This window comes from Schistocerca cancellata, chromosome 1, assembly GCF_023864275.1.
Source record: "Schistocerca cancellata isolate TAMUIC-IGC-003103 chromosome 1, iqSchCanc2.1, whole genome shotgun sequence".
Taxonomy (NCBI): Eukaryota; Metazoa; Arthropoda; class Insecta; order Orthoptera; family Acrididae; genus Schistocerca; species Schistocerca cancellata.
In genome coordinates, this window is record NC_064626.1 from 943,989,735 (window position 1) to 944,006,262 (window position 16,528).

The window sequence follows — 16,528 nt, forward strand, 5'->3', positions numbered from 1 at the left end:
AAAAATAATGGTCTGATTGCTTTCAGTTTTAACCCTCTCCCTGTAAAATACGTGGATTTTCGTAAAACATACTCCAACAAAGACGACATAAGTTTGCACAGAGGCGCTAGATTGAAGCATACGAAACGCATGTATCCTAATCCCTGACTATGTGCTCACACATGCAGTCCAATATAGATATTAACTAATTACGACCGGTTCTCACAAACGATGTTATTGCTTAAGTATTGAGGAGAACAATCAATTGCATTTATCACACTTAAGCCATTCCCTAGAGTGTGCCATAGGCGAGGGGATTGTTGTCACCGGTATCTCGTTAAATAGCGTGAGGATGGTGTACTCGAGAGATGTGGTGTTAGGACGAAATTTGCTATATCATACTACACATGAGTAAAATTATCTAACAGTACAACAAGACTTCTTTGTGCAAGAGGAACGTCACCACAGCCGTGGTTCCGCTACTGTAAACAGCCTTTGTCTACTGATCGAGTTGCTTCTTCGTGTAAATTTTCTTGCAGCGGAAGGCTGGTGGTACCTCAATATATCAGCTGTCGAAAATATTCATGTTGTTTATTCTTCACTCTATTTCCTAGTGAGACAAAGCCGCGTCCATCAAAACCATTAATACTGCTAATTATAAACATGACTGATGTGAGAAGTATGATTAAGGATATATACGTTTGGGACTTATAAAGACTTTGCTGTAACTCGTTTATAAGCTGCTCGAGCGGTGGATATACACTGACGATAGGAAACTACTACCTACATGCTTTCCATGAGCACCAGGAACTTTAATACGAAAACTTCACTATGCTGCTGAAGTATACAGGGACCAGGATTCTGTTATTTCATATCATTCAACAGAATGATCTGGTTTCTGTCATAGTATTGCATGAGTAGTGTCTCTTGACAGACCTGCACATCGCATCATTTAAAAGTTCATAAACTGTTGCTCAATGTCGGTACTGCAACTGACTATTGGAGTCAGTGCGACATTTTTATGACGACACATGGCTGCATTTATCGCGATACTAGCCGAGTGTCCGATGTCGCCAGGGTATGTGGGGTATGTATGTATTCCAGTCTTCTATTAGTCAGTCACCCCCCCCCCCTTCCCCCGTCGTCGTCGTCGTCGTCGTCGTCGTCGTCCTCCTCCTCCTCCTCCCCCCCCCTCACCCAATAGAGGTCTATCACCACTGCAAGGCCGCGTAAACCTGTCGGACCTTCCGCGTTCCGACCGGCTGCACGTAGCAATGGCTCTTACTGAAAATCTCTTTACATATGAACTAAATGCGTTTAAGATGGTAAAATACTTAAAATTTGAACCTCCCACCTTGTCCTTTGATGTTGCAACAGTTCAAGTGAATTTGCAACGTGATAGCCGTGTAACTTCCACGTGATTACCCAGGGAGGAGAATAAATTCTGCACATTGACTAGTTTATTGCTCGTCTTATCGTACGTTGTGAACAACAGATACCAGCGACTTCTTTTTCGAAAAGCGCTTAGTGCCAAGCATGTGGATAACAACGGAAACGTCGCGTGACGGATACGTTTCGTGAACGGCTTGTTGAGGAACCTCAAAATCGTTAGGCTGTGATCACGAGGGAGAAGAAAGCTTTTTCGCCTGGGAACAGTTTTGGATGTCCAAGCTCTGGTCGTCCGTCAACGTGAATTCAAACGCGTCCTGAAAACGTTTCAGTGAAGTAACACGCTCGCATTCAGAGTCAATCGGAAAGCGTGCTGCAGAACTTTTAATTCAGAGGCGCACTGTGCAATGTGCCTGCAGACCCCAAGCACGGGTAATTATGTACCTTTTTCAAGCAATCCCTCTGTTTTGTCCGTTGCCTTTCAGCTGATGCGACAACTGTCAACTGGTTCACGCCGGAATAGGCCGCATTGTCGTCAGTAATGCCGACTTCCCAATCAAATCACGTCATCTGACTGAGCTGCGACCGAAAAATTTGTTAAGAGCCGCCGCCTAGAGCAAACGCTAAACGGCTTAAACAGTTTTTCATATTGCTGAGCAAGTCATTACAATATCTTTTAAATAAACACTCCGCCATTTGACTTATTTAATTACGACCCAGGCTTCGGCCTTTTATGCAATTTACGTCGTTTTCCAGTGATTCACTTGAAAATGGCATAATGGTCGAAATCAGGGTCTTAAATAAAAAACGTCAAATGACTTCATTTAAAAACTAAATGGCTTAGTTCCTTCGTCTTAATTTTCACTTTTCCTTTGAGTTGGGTCTGTGGCTGATATTCTTTCGTCGTCCTGGCCCTCCTCGTGTCAACACACATCACCCGACAGATACTGTCTCATTTTCTAAACCTAAGCATGTTGTGTTAATTACTAACCGACACTCCTTTCCAGTCCTCACTACATCTGAGATGGGGCATACGGCACAACAAATTCACATGAACATGTGATTTAGGTCTGCAAGCATTCCAGTCAATGCCAAGCAACGAAGACAAACCGCTAGAAGAGTTTTAAGCTGTGCAGTGGCAGTGGTGGTGGAGGATATACAGACGTTTTGGACAAATGACTTAAAAGCTGCAATGAAGTATTTGCGCATGTAAAAAGACATTCTGGCCTAACGGTAATAAAATTTACTAATTCTCTCAAGCTTAAGATTGTGTTATAATTCAGACTGGAGCAGCGGTGGGCAAGGTCGTCTTAGGGTATGTTTTAAGAACCCTTTGAGTATTTTTTACTTTTATGTCTAACGTTATGTATAACCACAGTATTCAAGTCTTAAATCCTACACACCCATGCTGCGGGAGGACTTATTCCATTGTGTTGTTTGCATTAGCCAGCCCTTCATCATAGCTGCCGTTACTGTAGGCGAACTGTGTCCTATGCCAGCCATTAACCGAAGGTACGTCGCAAATGTTTGGATGAACCATTGCAGAGGATTAGTACATGTTTGGACGGTGAGCAGATCATCCCTATCGATGACTGCTCGGCAGCTGCTGCAGCGAAGTCCTCTCAACACAAATGCGGCCTAATAGCGGACGTTCGCAGTTTCAGCAAAGCCCTGTGCCCCAACAGGCACTTTTTAGTTTTCCCTTTAAACGAAGTATCAAGAGAAAAATGCTCTTAAGTAGCTTGTCAATTCCGTCGTACCACTAAAGACGAAATCACCAAACGAACTCTTGATCACTGTAGGTGATCATCTCATTCGACGTGTAATCACTTCTTACAGTTTGATTTGTAATGGAAACTTCGAACAACGCGCTGACTTCTTTCCGCTTGCCGAAGCTTCAACTGTCAAACCCCTAGTTGGATGTTGAACGTAATATGTTTGCTTACCGATATTGAAGTCTTCACATGACATTTTATACTTTTTCACACCGTTCAAAATTAGACTAGAGCACGGTTGGAAACCTTTTGAATAAAAGGAATACTGTGATGGTATCTAAAAAGTTTTCTTGACAGAATATCTGACCTCATGTAGGCAGTTTCTATTAATTCTATGTGACTAAGCTACGTAAAAATTCGAGGACCATTTATAAAATGGTTTCGTACAAAAAACAAAAAAGTACGTGAAAAATTATATAACCGGTTATCCAAGTGCGATATTGGTAAACTAAGGCGTTTTTTTTAACTGCGTAGTATTCCGTTGTCAGGGTCAGTTCACAATAGTTTGAGATCGTCATGTGTCACACTAAACTATACCGGAGAAAGCAACGCTCCGGTCACGTGTACCGGAAAGTCACTACCCTTTGTCAGAACTTTGGCTCCAGTATAGTTTAAGCTATGACGCGGTACGATATTCAAAATTTATGTCGCCAGCGTTATGCTGAAATAGACGGATTGCTGTGTTGCAATGGAGTCTATGTATGAAGCGAAAATTGTAACGTTGCAATTTATACTACGTATGAAATTGTTTTTAATGTTTTCCACGAGTTAACTCTGCTCCATGACTTTAGAATGGCCACATTAAGTTGACCAAATCTAAATGCAACTTTACTGAAGCAAATAAGCTCCTGATGTTGGTCACTGTTCCTAGCGATGGGCGTAAAGTATGTAAAGTATGTAAAGTATGTAAAGTATGTAAAGTATGTAAAGTATGTAAAGTATGTAAAGTATGTAAAGTATGTAAAGTATGTAAAGTATGTAAAGTATGTAAAGTATGTAAAGTATGTAAAGTATGTAAAGTATGTAAAGTATGTAAAGTATGTAAAGTATGTAAAGTATGTAAAGTATGTAAAGTATGTAAAGTATGTAAAGTATGTAAAGTATGTAAAGTATGTAAAGTATGTAAAGTATGTAAAGTATGTAAAGTATGTAAAGTATGTAAAGTATGTAAAGTATGTAAAGTATGTAAAGTATGTAAAGTATGTAAAGTATGTAAAGTATGTAAAGTATGTAAAGTATGTAAAGTATGTAAAGTATGTAAAGTATGTAAAGTATGTAAAGTATGTAAAGTATGTAAAGTATGTAAAGTATGTAAAGTATGTAAAGTATGTAAAGTATGTAAAGTATGTAAAGTATGTAAAGTATGTAAAGTATGTAAAGTATGTAAAGTATGTAAAGTATGTAAAGTATGTAAAGTATGTAAAGTATGTAAAGTATGTAAAGTATGTAAAGTATGTAAAGTATGTAAAGTATGTAAAGTATGTAAAGTATGTAAAGTATGTAAAGTATGTAAAGTATGTAAAGTATGTAAAGTATGTAAAGTATGTAAAGTATGTAAAGTATGTAAAGTATGTAAAGTATGTAAAGTATGTAAAGTATGTAAAGTATGTAAAGTATGTAAAGTATGTAAAGTATGTAAAGTATGTAAAGTATGTAAAGTATGTAAAGTATGTAAAGTATGTAAAGTATGTAAAGTATGTAAAGTATGTAAAGTATGTAAAGTATGTAAAGTATGTAAAGTATGTAAAGTATGTAAAGTATGTAAAGTATGTAAAGTATGTAAAGTATGTAAAGTATGTAAAGTATGTAAAGTATGTAAAGTATGTAAAGTATGTAAAGTATGTAAAGTATGTAAAGTATGTAAAGTATGTAAAGTATGTAAAGTATGTAAAGTATGTAAAGTATGTAAAGTATGTAAAGTATGTAAAGTATGTAAAGTATGTAAAGTATGTAAAGTATGTAAAGTATGTAAAGTATGTAAAGTATGTAAAGTATGTAAAGTATGTAAAGTATGTAAAGTATGTAAAGTATGTAAAGTATGTAAAGTATGTAAAGTATGTAAAGTATGTAAAGTATGTAAAGTATGTAAAGTATGTAAAGTATGTAAAGTATGTAAAGTATGTAAAGTATGTAAAGTATGTAAAGTATGTAAAGTATGTAAAGTATGTAAAGTATGTAAAGTATGTAAAGTATGTAAAGTATGTAAAGTATGTAAAGTATGTAAAGTATGTAAAGTATGTAAAGTATGTAAAGTATGTAAAGTATGTAAAGTATGTAAAGTATGTAAAGTATGTAAAGTATGTAAAGTATGTAAAGTATGTAAAGTATGTAAAGTATGTAAAGTATGTAAAGTATGTAAAGTATGTAAAGTATGTAAAGTATGTAAAGTATGTAAAGTATGTAAAGTATGTAAAGTATGTAAAGTATGTAAAGTATGTAAAGTATGTAAAGTATGTAAAGTATGTAAAGTATGTAAAGTATGTAAAAAGTATTACTGAACACTAACTTTTAACCTGGTCTCGGCAATGTTTCTGCTAATGGTGGATTACTTTAATAGATTTCATCTCGTTCCTACAGCATCAGACAATATTGCATATAATAAAATCATGCCTTTATTTTGAACATCCACAGTAAAACAAGCTTAAGGTTTATTTGTTTAAGCAATGCAACTATTTGGCTTTAATCGTTAGCAACTAAGTATTTACACAATTACATATAGGACTAGAATCCAAACATTTTAATTTTCACGTATCGTCAATCATTGCTGGACGTGCTACTTTGTTGAGTAGGATTGGTGATGTGTGGTGATAAGCGAGGTATGAAAGAATGGCGCCGGCGAATGTCTCCCGGTCTCGCAGCGGACACCGACCTCCTGCGAGCTGTGCCCGCGGGTGCATCGCCTACTTGCAAGTGGTCCAGTGTACCCGAGTCCGAGCTCTGCAGGACTTCCAGCTTCGGGACAGCGACACGCAGGCTTTCAATCCCGCTTTGCTCTAGACCGTCCCCTTGCGTATCCCTCGGAGTCAGAGTTTCGATCACGCTTTCTGGGTTAGTGAAAGCCTGACGTTCAACCTCAGCTTGAGCATGCTCTGAAGAAAGTGCATCATACCAGTTCTCATTTCGACCGGACTTCAAAGACTCTTCTAAATCTTGCGGAATGGGGTCTAGGATCGTAGATAAGATGATCCTCTGTGCGTCGGTAGCGTCGTACCGGGATTCTGGTCTGCTGTCGCTGCCAGAGCAGGTTTCCGAGGAGGCGCTCGTGGCGGTGGCCTCTGCCTGGGAGACCGACTTCGTCCACACCGGGATGAGCGGCTGCGGGTCCGCGGCCGATGCCGCCGCCCCCGCCTGTGGAGACTGCGTGGGCAGGGTGGCCGGGGCGCGCCGCCTGCGCAGGCGGTACACTACCGAGCGACGCGCTGGGGCGTCCGCTCCACGGGCACCACCCTCCTCACTGGTCTTTGACGAGGACGAAGGACTCGCGACCCTTACAGCTGCGGACCAGGGCCCCCGTCTTGGATTCAAACCTGCTGCAGACATTACAGTTCAGCGACGCTGATACTGAAAACTTCAGATACTTTCCAGAAATTCTAAATCAAAGTCCTTGTGGAGGGAGGCAACCATTACGAATGTAATTATTGGAAAGAATTTAAAAGATCTGTCCGGCTGTGTAAAAAATAGACAGGTTTTCTCCGAATTCAACTTTTGACGCGTTTCGGGTTTCATGCGTCGTGTGATGACCCATTATGAACATAATTTTTTATTTTAGGTATTCTACAACCATCACGGTTCTACCTATTATTCTGCTTATTAGTAATAATATTCGAGTCTACATCGAAGTCTCATGTACTCATACATAAAATGGTAAGTACTTCTGTTCTTTAATATTATTCGTACAGAATTTGCTTCAAGAAATTTGCGTGTTTGTAAAATATGTAACATAGCACCTGTGTTAATAATAGGACATCGGATGAAGAGTTAAACCCGAAACACGTATAAAGAAACTCAGACAAAACCTGTGACGGTAAGCAACCAAAGAGCCGTTTTAAATTCTTTCCAATAATTACTTCCGGGAATGAATGTTACATGCTTCCAATTATTTTTATTATTATTGGCTTCGATTACACTGATACAGTCATTTCAAACAATCCCCCAAAAAGTTTAAACGAACCAATTCCTTCGTGAATAACGTATAAAGCCAAACGGCCGTGATGTACAGTTAGAGCGTAACAAATCAATCTGCCCTTGAATGTTGAAATTTCAAATTCAACTTTTTTTTTCGCGCCGACAGACTAGTCTAGAAACCACGGAAAGCTGCAGGTTCATCTCGGATTCACACTTAGTGTAAGCTACGGTGAACTGTATTATTTCAGAGTAACTACTTTGCCACATTGCGACCTGCAGACGTTTCTTTTGCTATTTGTGGGAGTGAAACGTACGTTTGACAATGTAAGGCCATTGATGAGTTTAGGGAACAAAACGAAAAAGCAAGAAAAAATTAGCCAACTAGTTGCGAAACCAAGGGTTACTATCCCTTAATTGACGTTTCGACATCTCTAGAATGATCTCTTTTAGAACAAGCCATGGCTTGGGATACCTCTTGTTTTTGTCAGTTTTATATATACGAGTCCCTCCGTTCAGTTAATCTAATGTACCATCATGTAACAAGGTCCACTCCTTAAGATTTTTCAGAAATCTGAAAACTTAGTTCAAGGGCTAATAATAGTTTTGTAGCTGGATAGATGATTTTTCCAACCTCTTCAGATTTGCGCAATCTGCTGATTCGCAGCCGCGTTTAAGATGTTGATTTCACCGATAATTTTGTTCTTTTGTAGGCTGTCCTGGTTATGAGCAAGTAGGTCGAAGTCCGTTATAGAATTAAGACACTCTGTATCAGACACAGGAACTCTACGAATTTTAGACATGGTATCGTTTTATCTTTCATTGTAATTTTGACAAATTCTGTTGGAAGTATACTACCTACGTTGAAGATTATGGGAATTTGGAAAGCATTCAAGAGCTATATTTCTCTTTTCGTGAATTAACGTGTATGTTACACTTCCACTTAATTTCAACAATGGCAGTAAGAAATTCATGAATCAGCAATAACATAATGTAAATCTCATTGAGTCGCAGGTAAGTTTTTATGTGTATCTTGAAGTACGCGTATAATTGTAACTAAGATTGTGGCTGAAAAGTGTAGGCAACTTTTTTCCAGGTTCTTTGATGGAACCACCTGTTAACCACACTTCAGTTTGTGAGAACGAGCCTTTGTAATATCACGAATGCATTGACCAAGCTTCCGTTGACACAGGCTCTGTACTATCAGCGTGTGGAAAGACCTTGTGAATTTGTGCAAGAGACTACGGTGCTTACCGAATGATTCCATGAACACTTTTCTTAGGGTCTTTTGTATTCCTAGGTTGCACGGAATAGACTGACGACCATACCCCTTACGGAGGCTACTACCGTGGGTGAATTTCACGCGGTAGGGTTGCCTACAAACCAACTTAGTGTCTGCTTTTCCTACAACCGGTTGTGTGTTCTACTTTACACCGCTTTTGGTACGTACTCTATTTTCGGTTTTAACAGTTTCCAACTCTTAATATTGTAACGCAGTAATAATGGGTCCTTCGCCTATTTTTGTGACACTATTTTCATCAAGGGTCTACGCCGGTACTATCTCGACTTACAGAGCAAAAATACTCTAGTCCTATGTTGCTGGCAGAGGGAGTGCAGAAATGTTCAACGTTTTCCACTTTTGATAGGTTAATTGTGACAAATTCACTGTACTGCTACGCAAGTGCTATAGGTACGATTAACATTACAAGTTCATGCACTCAGCACTTAAGTAGAAATTTTCTCGGAGAAAATCATGCGATGTCTTTGTAAGTGATCAACTGTTCCTTTTGAAGTACAAAAAAAAAAAAAAAGAATTGATTTAGTTGAAGTCATGACTGTTCATCCAATTAAACTGATGCTGCTGTATGCAAAATTCGTTGGTTAAAGAAAGGCATGAAAGTAAAAGTTTCCAACCACCAAGATGAGTCATCGGCTAGAATTTACACACACAAGCAGCCATTGGCAATCTTAAGCTACAGCACAATTAAATTTTTATGTTGGATTGGAACAATACATCTGATTACTGAAATGCACCTAATCTCAGTTTCTGATCTCAGAACTTATTTTTCATGGGATGCGAAGGTTCGCTGCAGCTCAGTAATGCTGGCTCCACTAGGAAGTTTGATTGTTTAGCTCTATAGCTATTTGATCGAGATATACGAAAACCACAACAAACCATACCAAAAACTAAGCATTTTTGAAATCTCTAATGCGGCTTATCAGTGAAACTGCATAGTTTTGTGGTACACAGCTACACGTAAGAGAAAAAACAAAGACCGCATTCAGCTTCGCTGACAAATCGAGATGGCCGCTGCTCGATTCGCTTGAAAGCCGGAAGACGCGTAATATGCTTGTCATATATGTAGCTGTTCTTTTTCAGAAAAGGGGAAAACCTGGTGTAGTGACCGATCTTTAGCTTAGCCCAAGATCTGGTACGACTGGCTGGACGGACTAGATGTCCTCTGCCGTGATGCGCTGACAAAGCGAAAAGCTGCAGTCTTTATTTCAGTGTTTCCCCAAGGTAACATGCTGTATTTGGTGGTTTTCGTATTTATACTTATTACAAATACACTTTCAGTGATGCATCACATTGTTATCTCCAAAAGATGCCGTTCCTAGTACGGTTCGTTGTTCAAGAGTGGCAGGAAGTGTGTTTTATATCGATTGTGCGTGTGCTTTAGGGTTTTCACACAAATATGAAGTCAGTTATTTTAACCATCATGAGGAAGTTTAGTTGCATATAACAACGGAGCAGTTGCATTACAAATTTAATTCCTTCATTGGTTTTGGGCACTTACTGCCCTTGTTCAGAATGTTATACATTTCATTACTTGAGTGTGAACACTAAGAGATACATAGCAAAATGCTTTGCGTTTTGTGGGCCGTAGTGCTTGTACAAAACTAGAATAAAGAAGCGAAAGACATGCAATCGTTTTGCAACTTTGTACTGTCTGTACCAACAGTAAGTAGCACGTGTTTCGCTTTTTTTGTAATGTTTTTGTGCCTACACTGACCCCCATGTCCACAACATTTTGCTGCATGCATCTTATTGCTGATACTAAAATAATGCTGTAAGTGTAACCTTATGAGAAAGGGCACTAAGTGCCCAGACCAGGTAAAGAAATATGTAACTGGTAGCTCATTTGATTATAGTGACTAATTATAGTAAGGCTGGGCAGGTATACGTACCTATCGAGTGACTGCATGTCCGGCGCGGACTGGGCCCGCCTGGGCCCCGGGCAGCACGACGGTGGGTGGATCCGAGGACGAAGTCGAGGGCACGACCGGGCTGTAGGCGTGTCCGTGCGGGTTTCTGCTCGAGTGCGGGTCGGTGGGAGGGGGCGTGAACCGCAGCCCCTGGAACGGTTCGGCTGCAACGCATGACTCCCCAGTGAACACGGCGCGACACACACACACACACACACACACACACACACACACACACACACACACACACACTCTCTCTCTTTTCTATTACATAAGGTGTGAAACTCGTAAGTCAGTTAATTCTTGGGGTCTGTTACACTCCTGCAGGCAGTACGACTGTTAGAGAGCATGTAACCGAATCAAAAATGGCTCTGAGAACTATGGGACTTAACATCTATGGGCATCAGTCCCCTAGAACTTAGAACTACTTAAACCTAACTAACCTAAGGACATCACACAACACCCAGTCATCACGAGGCAGAGAAAATCCCTGACCCCGCCGGGAATCGAACCCGGGAACCCGGGCGCGGGAAACGAGAACGCTACCGCACGACCACGAGCTGCGGATTTAACCGAATCGCCCAATGTATGTCTCTCAAGGAAAACTTCGCTAGATAAAAGAATGACCTTAGGGACGTACCGTGTAATGTGCAATGAAAAACAGCGACGGAACTCAATGAGCGTTTCGTTATCAACTTCCACTAACACTGTGCCGTTTACTCTTCTGTTGCATTCGCGCCTCTGGTAACACGTCAATAACAAAAAACAAAAAAACAAAAAAGATGGAGAGGTTTAAAACGTAATTAGAAGGCAGACCAATTCTGACAGTTTACGAAATTAAACTTGCGTAAAATATCCTTAGGAATCTATAAGATTACAGAAAAATGGCTGCGGTATATTAACGAGATAATGCACGAAAGAATTAAGATTAGCCGACCTATCAGGGTAAAAAGAAAAAAGCGGACGAATGAAATTATTCCAGCGTTTATATTTATCTTTTAGATACGATGTTTTAACGACCGATACAGCAAAATGAGTGAGTAAATTTGGAGTAAGTGCACAGGTCCATCGTTTGTACGATTAATTCCTACGTGAAAATTCTGGCAGAGAGAGTGCAACACTACAGTTCCTAGGTGCTTCTAACTGAAGATCTTTTATGATGACACGATTTACATTTGTAACATTTCATTTTAATTTACGTTTGAAGTGCGGTAATATTCATTGTAAATTCTGAAGATAATGTTAATGTATCGCACTTGAATATGCAACTGTTTGGCACAGCCACCGATTTATTTTTATTTAAATGATCATAGTTTTATGACTATATTAACTCTTGTACGAACACTACGAAACAAACTGCATGTTCAGTTCCAAGGTAAGGATTAAGTACTGCGTATAGTGAAGTCATTTGTCTCTGATCTTTGTTTTGGATGATTAATAGCAACAGCAGAAAATATCAAAGTATTACTCTACCTATGATAACTTTATTAAAATTCGTTATTTGCAAGCAAGGACTTCTTTTGAAGATCCCATAGCAGCAAATCTAGCCAAGGCATGCTTTTGAGTACTCGTGGGAGGTGGGCGTTGTGACCACTATTTACACTGCGTTACTCGCATACTGGTTTTCTGCTTCAGCTTGAAGTAGAAAGGTTCTAAGAAGTCACTTCCCATTTTTAAGCTGAAGGCCCAGATACGTGGGAGAGAGCCACCACACGTATTTGCTGTCTATCTTAGTTCAGATGCCGTAACAGTCACTTCTGAAACCAATTTGTTTCTTCTAATGAGTTAATCGAATGGTCATTGACTGTGCTAATGCACATCATTTGTGATCCATGCCAGTTGGTTTAGTTAGAACTGTGTTTTTCCTAAACCTGAACATTTAACTTAGTGAAATAACTCAGTAGGAAGTTTGTGTGTGGTGCAAGTAATTAAAATATTGTGTTAGGGTATGTTATGATAAAGTTTAAGTATCTGAAGGAAAAAATCCATCTGAATCTTTCTATGTCCATATGACGTTCAGATATTTAATGATTCAGGTGACAAATTCCGCAAATAGTTCAGTATTAGAAGCTATTCCTCATGTCGAAATAATCGAAAGGTGTTATAGGAGCAAGCCAACGGCCTTCAGATCACTGAAGTTAAGCTTTGTCGGGCTGGGCTAGCACTTGGATGGGGGACTATACGGTCTGCCGAGCGCTGTTGGCAAGCGAGGAGCACTCAGCCCTTGTGAGATCAACTGAGGAGCTACTTGATTAAGAAGTAGTAGCTCCGGTCTCTGATACTGACATATGGCCGGGAGAGCGGTGTGATGGCCACATGCCCCTCCATATGGGCATCCAGTGACGCCTGTGGGCTGAGGATGACACGTCGGCCTGTCGGTACCTTTGGGCCTTCATGGCCTGTTCGGGAGAGTTTCGTTTTATTATAGGAGTAAGTGTACAATCGGCGCAATGCAAAAATGAATACAGGTGATACCCACTGCTGGGTGAAAATCCTCTATGTTATACGATCTTCAGTTAAGAAAGTTTCTTCTGAGCATTGTATGTGTATCTACATACTTTACCATTACGCCATATCTTGGTATTTCAATGCTTTGGCTGATTTATCAGTTATTCGGCCATATTTTATTCAGCTGTTCCATCTGGGAGCCTGTTTGTGTTAATTTCGTCTTTGTCACCCTTTTATGCCTCCTTTCGACGTTACCATCATGGATCTTCGTTTACAGATCAGCAACGTTCCGTTTGTTTCAAGGGTTCATTCTTGAGGTCCAAAGAATTTAAGACATTAACGTAAAGTTTCTGCATAATTCTACAGGTTTTAGGAGGAGCCTTCTCATGAAATGTAGTACATTATCAATACTGCTAGCAAGTAATGTCGGTAATTAAATTGTGAGAAGTACAAATTTTCTCCGTGAGGAATCTAATTCCTTAAGAAAATGCAAGCTATTTCTTCCTTATGATGAACTGTTTCCGTCCATCCAATGATTGGACTGAATAGATCTTTTCTACCTTTTCTATGAAATGATTTGCCAGCTCATAATTTCTTAGAAATGTCTGTAGAAACATTGTTTTATTTTCTAATACACCTTTCAAATGCAAATATTGTTTATTGGAATTTATCTCAATCATTAGAATGTCAACGAAAGCATGTTTTATTAGCCTACTTTAGTAGGGAAATTTAATAGCGCATTTAGTGGTTACGGAGCATACAGTTGTGTGTGTTTACAGACATCCTTCGCCAGTCATTGTGATGCGGGAAAGGAATAATTGTAAACGCTGATGCTCCCGACCTTATTTTTGGAAATCACAGCCTTATTTCAGTGGAAATAAGCAGATTCTCATGCCCCAATATTATGCGAGTCATTAAAATTGTGATGCACCCTGAAGTTATTTCTGTGATCTGTTAAACGTCAGACAAAAAACGAGCATTTATTTTATAAAACATCTTAACTGTTACACCCGGATCAGTGACTATAAAGAAGCGAGGTCCCGTAAACAACTTTCCCGTGTCCATATGAGGCAGTAATTGGATACTGTTTTGAACTAATCTATCATTTACTTTTATGTCTAATTGAAACAATTTCTCAATTCTACACGACATCGTGGCACCATGAACACTGTAGATGGTATTCGTCAGCCAAGTGTAACGAAACGATCTGGAGAGAAGTGCTTTAATTTTAAAATTCAGTTCTCGGTAGCTGTCGTAAAAACTAATTTCACCACATCCAGGGATTTGTGAGAAGTGAAGTGTAAATTGTTTCGCGAAACAGTAACAAAATTTAGGCAGTTTCAGTTCAGTCGCGTCGGAAGTAAATACTGTTAATCAATAGTTTCAGGAAAAACTACAAAGACCCCCTTTTACAGTAAAAATCAGATTATTTGAATTCTGTTCGAAACTAACTCCGGTAAATGTCCCATCTACGATAAGAACATCACAAACTAACTTTCATAGTGCTTGAGTGAGAACGCAAGCTTACCTTCCTCAGTCCTGAGCGGCGAGATGAAAAATAGGATGAAGTTTAAAGATACCCTGAGGCATTCGATCACAACGTATAGGATGTATGATATGATTATCAGGAAGAACACGACCACACGACCAATCGTGATGGAGAGGACGAAACCTCTCACGGTTTCGTATATCTGAAACAGCAAGCAATTTCATTAGTAAAATTGTGTATTAGTTTCTTCTTGTTCCGTGGATAATTTGACAACACACTATGGTCAACGTTCAGTAGGTTTATAAATAAGGTACATTCTGCGAGAACATCGGTAAATGTTTAAATGAGATCGAAATTAGTTAATCCGTTTATCCCGCCCAGACAGTCTTCTGTAATTTGTATCCGGAAAGTTTAGTAGAGAGAGAACATTTATTAAAGTTTCTTCTGTCAGTATAATTATCAGGTGAGGTTGTCATAGTCTTATGGACATATACTCTACTCTTTTGTGCACAAATGAGGTTACATTATGGATGGTTTGGGCTGCTGGTTCCTCGTGTTATGAAATTTAATACCATTATCGGCTTATAGCTAAGTACGTCACGCAGATAAGTTTCTTTTAGTGCTGTATTTTGAACGTCAGCCTACATGAAATTTGAGAATGGATATTCTCAAGTGAATTCTTTTATCTATCAATTCAATTTCTCCAGGAAGTTTTTATGACTAAGAATGGAAGTATGCAAAGTTAAGTTAATTTTCTGATGCATTCATATGAAACAGGATACACAGGTACACAACATTCTGTTAACTCAAGAGTTTGAGAAGATCTATAGTACTGTTTTGAGCCGAGTTTATCAATATTCGCGCCCAGGAATTGTGAACATTCAGTTTCACAGATTCTCTGTGCTGTATCTCTTTTTATAAAACTGAAGTTTTAGACCATTTCCCAAGAGCCAATAAAATTTTACTTTTGAATATAAGTTGCTGCTCCTGTGTAAACTCCGTTGCGTAGTAGAGCCATGCTTTCATTAACTATTACTTTGCTTTATCACTGATAGCGACCGAATGTTCCCACATCTTGTGCAATTCCGATGGAATTTTTTTTTGCTGTCCAGAATAAATAGATCGCGGTATCTGTATGGTACCAGATGATCCTGTACTCATTGCGAGTTGGACAGGAAGTGAAGCACTTATAGTAAGTAAAAAAGCCACTGTATCTCTGAAGCAATGATTTGCACAGTGCCTTATTCAGATGAAAGGTCTCGCAAATCTCGTAAATCAGCTAATTACTTATTGAAGTTATCGACAGCTTAGCTCTATTAGTTTACTCACGTCAGATGCGGGCCACATAAGAACTGGACAACATCTTATTAGGAAGGCCAGGAGATCGTGGAGGATCCGATCCGTGATGATTATGGGGAAGTGGCAGAGTATGATGAGCGGCCGCGAGCAGACGAGTAGCAGCTGGAAGAAGACCTCTGCGAGCTGCAGGCCGAGCCGCAGCGAGGTGTGCGCGTGCTTCAGGCTGTGGTAGGATCTGCGCACGCGCTCACTCACGTCAGCGAACAACGGCACTGTGCTCAGCAGCGAGTACGTGTCCATGGTGACCACTCCTTACAAGTGTACCTGAAACAGCCGCACAGGTGTTCGGGATATTCCTGTGCAATGCCGTGTGCACAGACTCCATTGCAAACACTACACGCAACAGCCGAAGTGAGTGTTAGGGAAAATTACTGTTGGTTGAAGTGACATGCCAGTGTGCATACATGTTACGTAGGCGTACTGCTGGGCCGTACCCTGAGCGAATTTCTATTTCACTTCGAAGATGCTGCGTAAGCTCCTTTAGATGGATGCGAAAGTAAATAACTGAGTAACGGTTCAAATGGCTCTGAGTACTATGGGACTTAACATCTGTTGTCATCGGTCCTCTAGAACTTAGAACTACTTAAACTTAACTAACATAAGGACATCACACCCATCCATGTCCGAGGCAGGATTCGAACCTGCGACCATAGCGGGGACGCGGTTCCAGAGTGAAGCGCCTGGAACCGCACGGCCAACTGAGTACCGGCATTCGAGTATTATTTCCAATTATTTTGTAGAAATAACTGCATTCTGTTTT

General features: G+C 39.8%; 1 protein-coding gene across 1 annotated transcript; it reads right to left on the reverse strand.

Annotated features, from left to right (window-relative positions):
• Positions 1–6,575: 6,575 nt before the first annotated feature.
• On the reverse strand, positions 6,576–16,012 carry LOC126162734 (uncharacterized). The gene is made up of 4 exons (XM_049919402.1): positions 15,739–16,012; positions 14,449–14,611; positions 10,455–10,636; positions 6,576–6,673 (listed from the first exon to the last, which is right to left on the reverse strand). Exons 1-3 carry the CDS (start codon positions 16,006–16,008, stop codon positions 10,455–10,457), a joined length of 615 nt encoding a protein of 204 aa, XP_049775359.1. The 5' UTR covers positions 16,009–16,012; the 3' UTR covers positions 6,576–6,673.
• Positions 16,013–16,528: the final 516 nt, after the last annotated feature.

Excerpts from the sequence above, each read along its gene's own strand:
- LOC126162734 (XM_049919402.1), bottom strand. The coding sequence starts at position 16,008 with ATGGACACGTACTCGCTGCTGAGCACAGTGCCGTTGTTCGCTGACGTG. Across the intron at positions 14,612-15,738 it reads TTATGTGGCCCGCATCTGAC|ATATACGAAACCGTGAGAGG; the intron begins GTGAGTAAACTA and ends TTGCTGTTTCAG. Across the intron at positions 10,637-14,448 it reads GCCGCTCAGGACTGAGGAAG|CCGAACCGTTCCAGGGGCTG; the intron begins GTAAGCTTGCGT and ends CATGCGTTGCAG.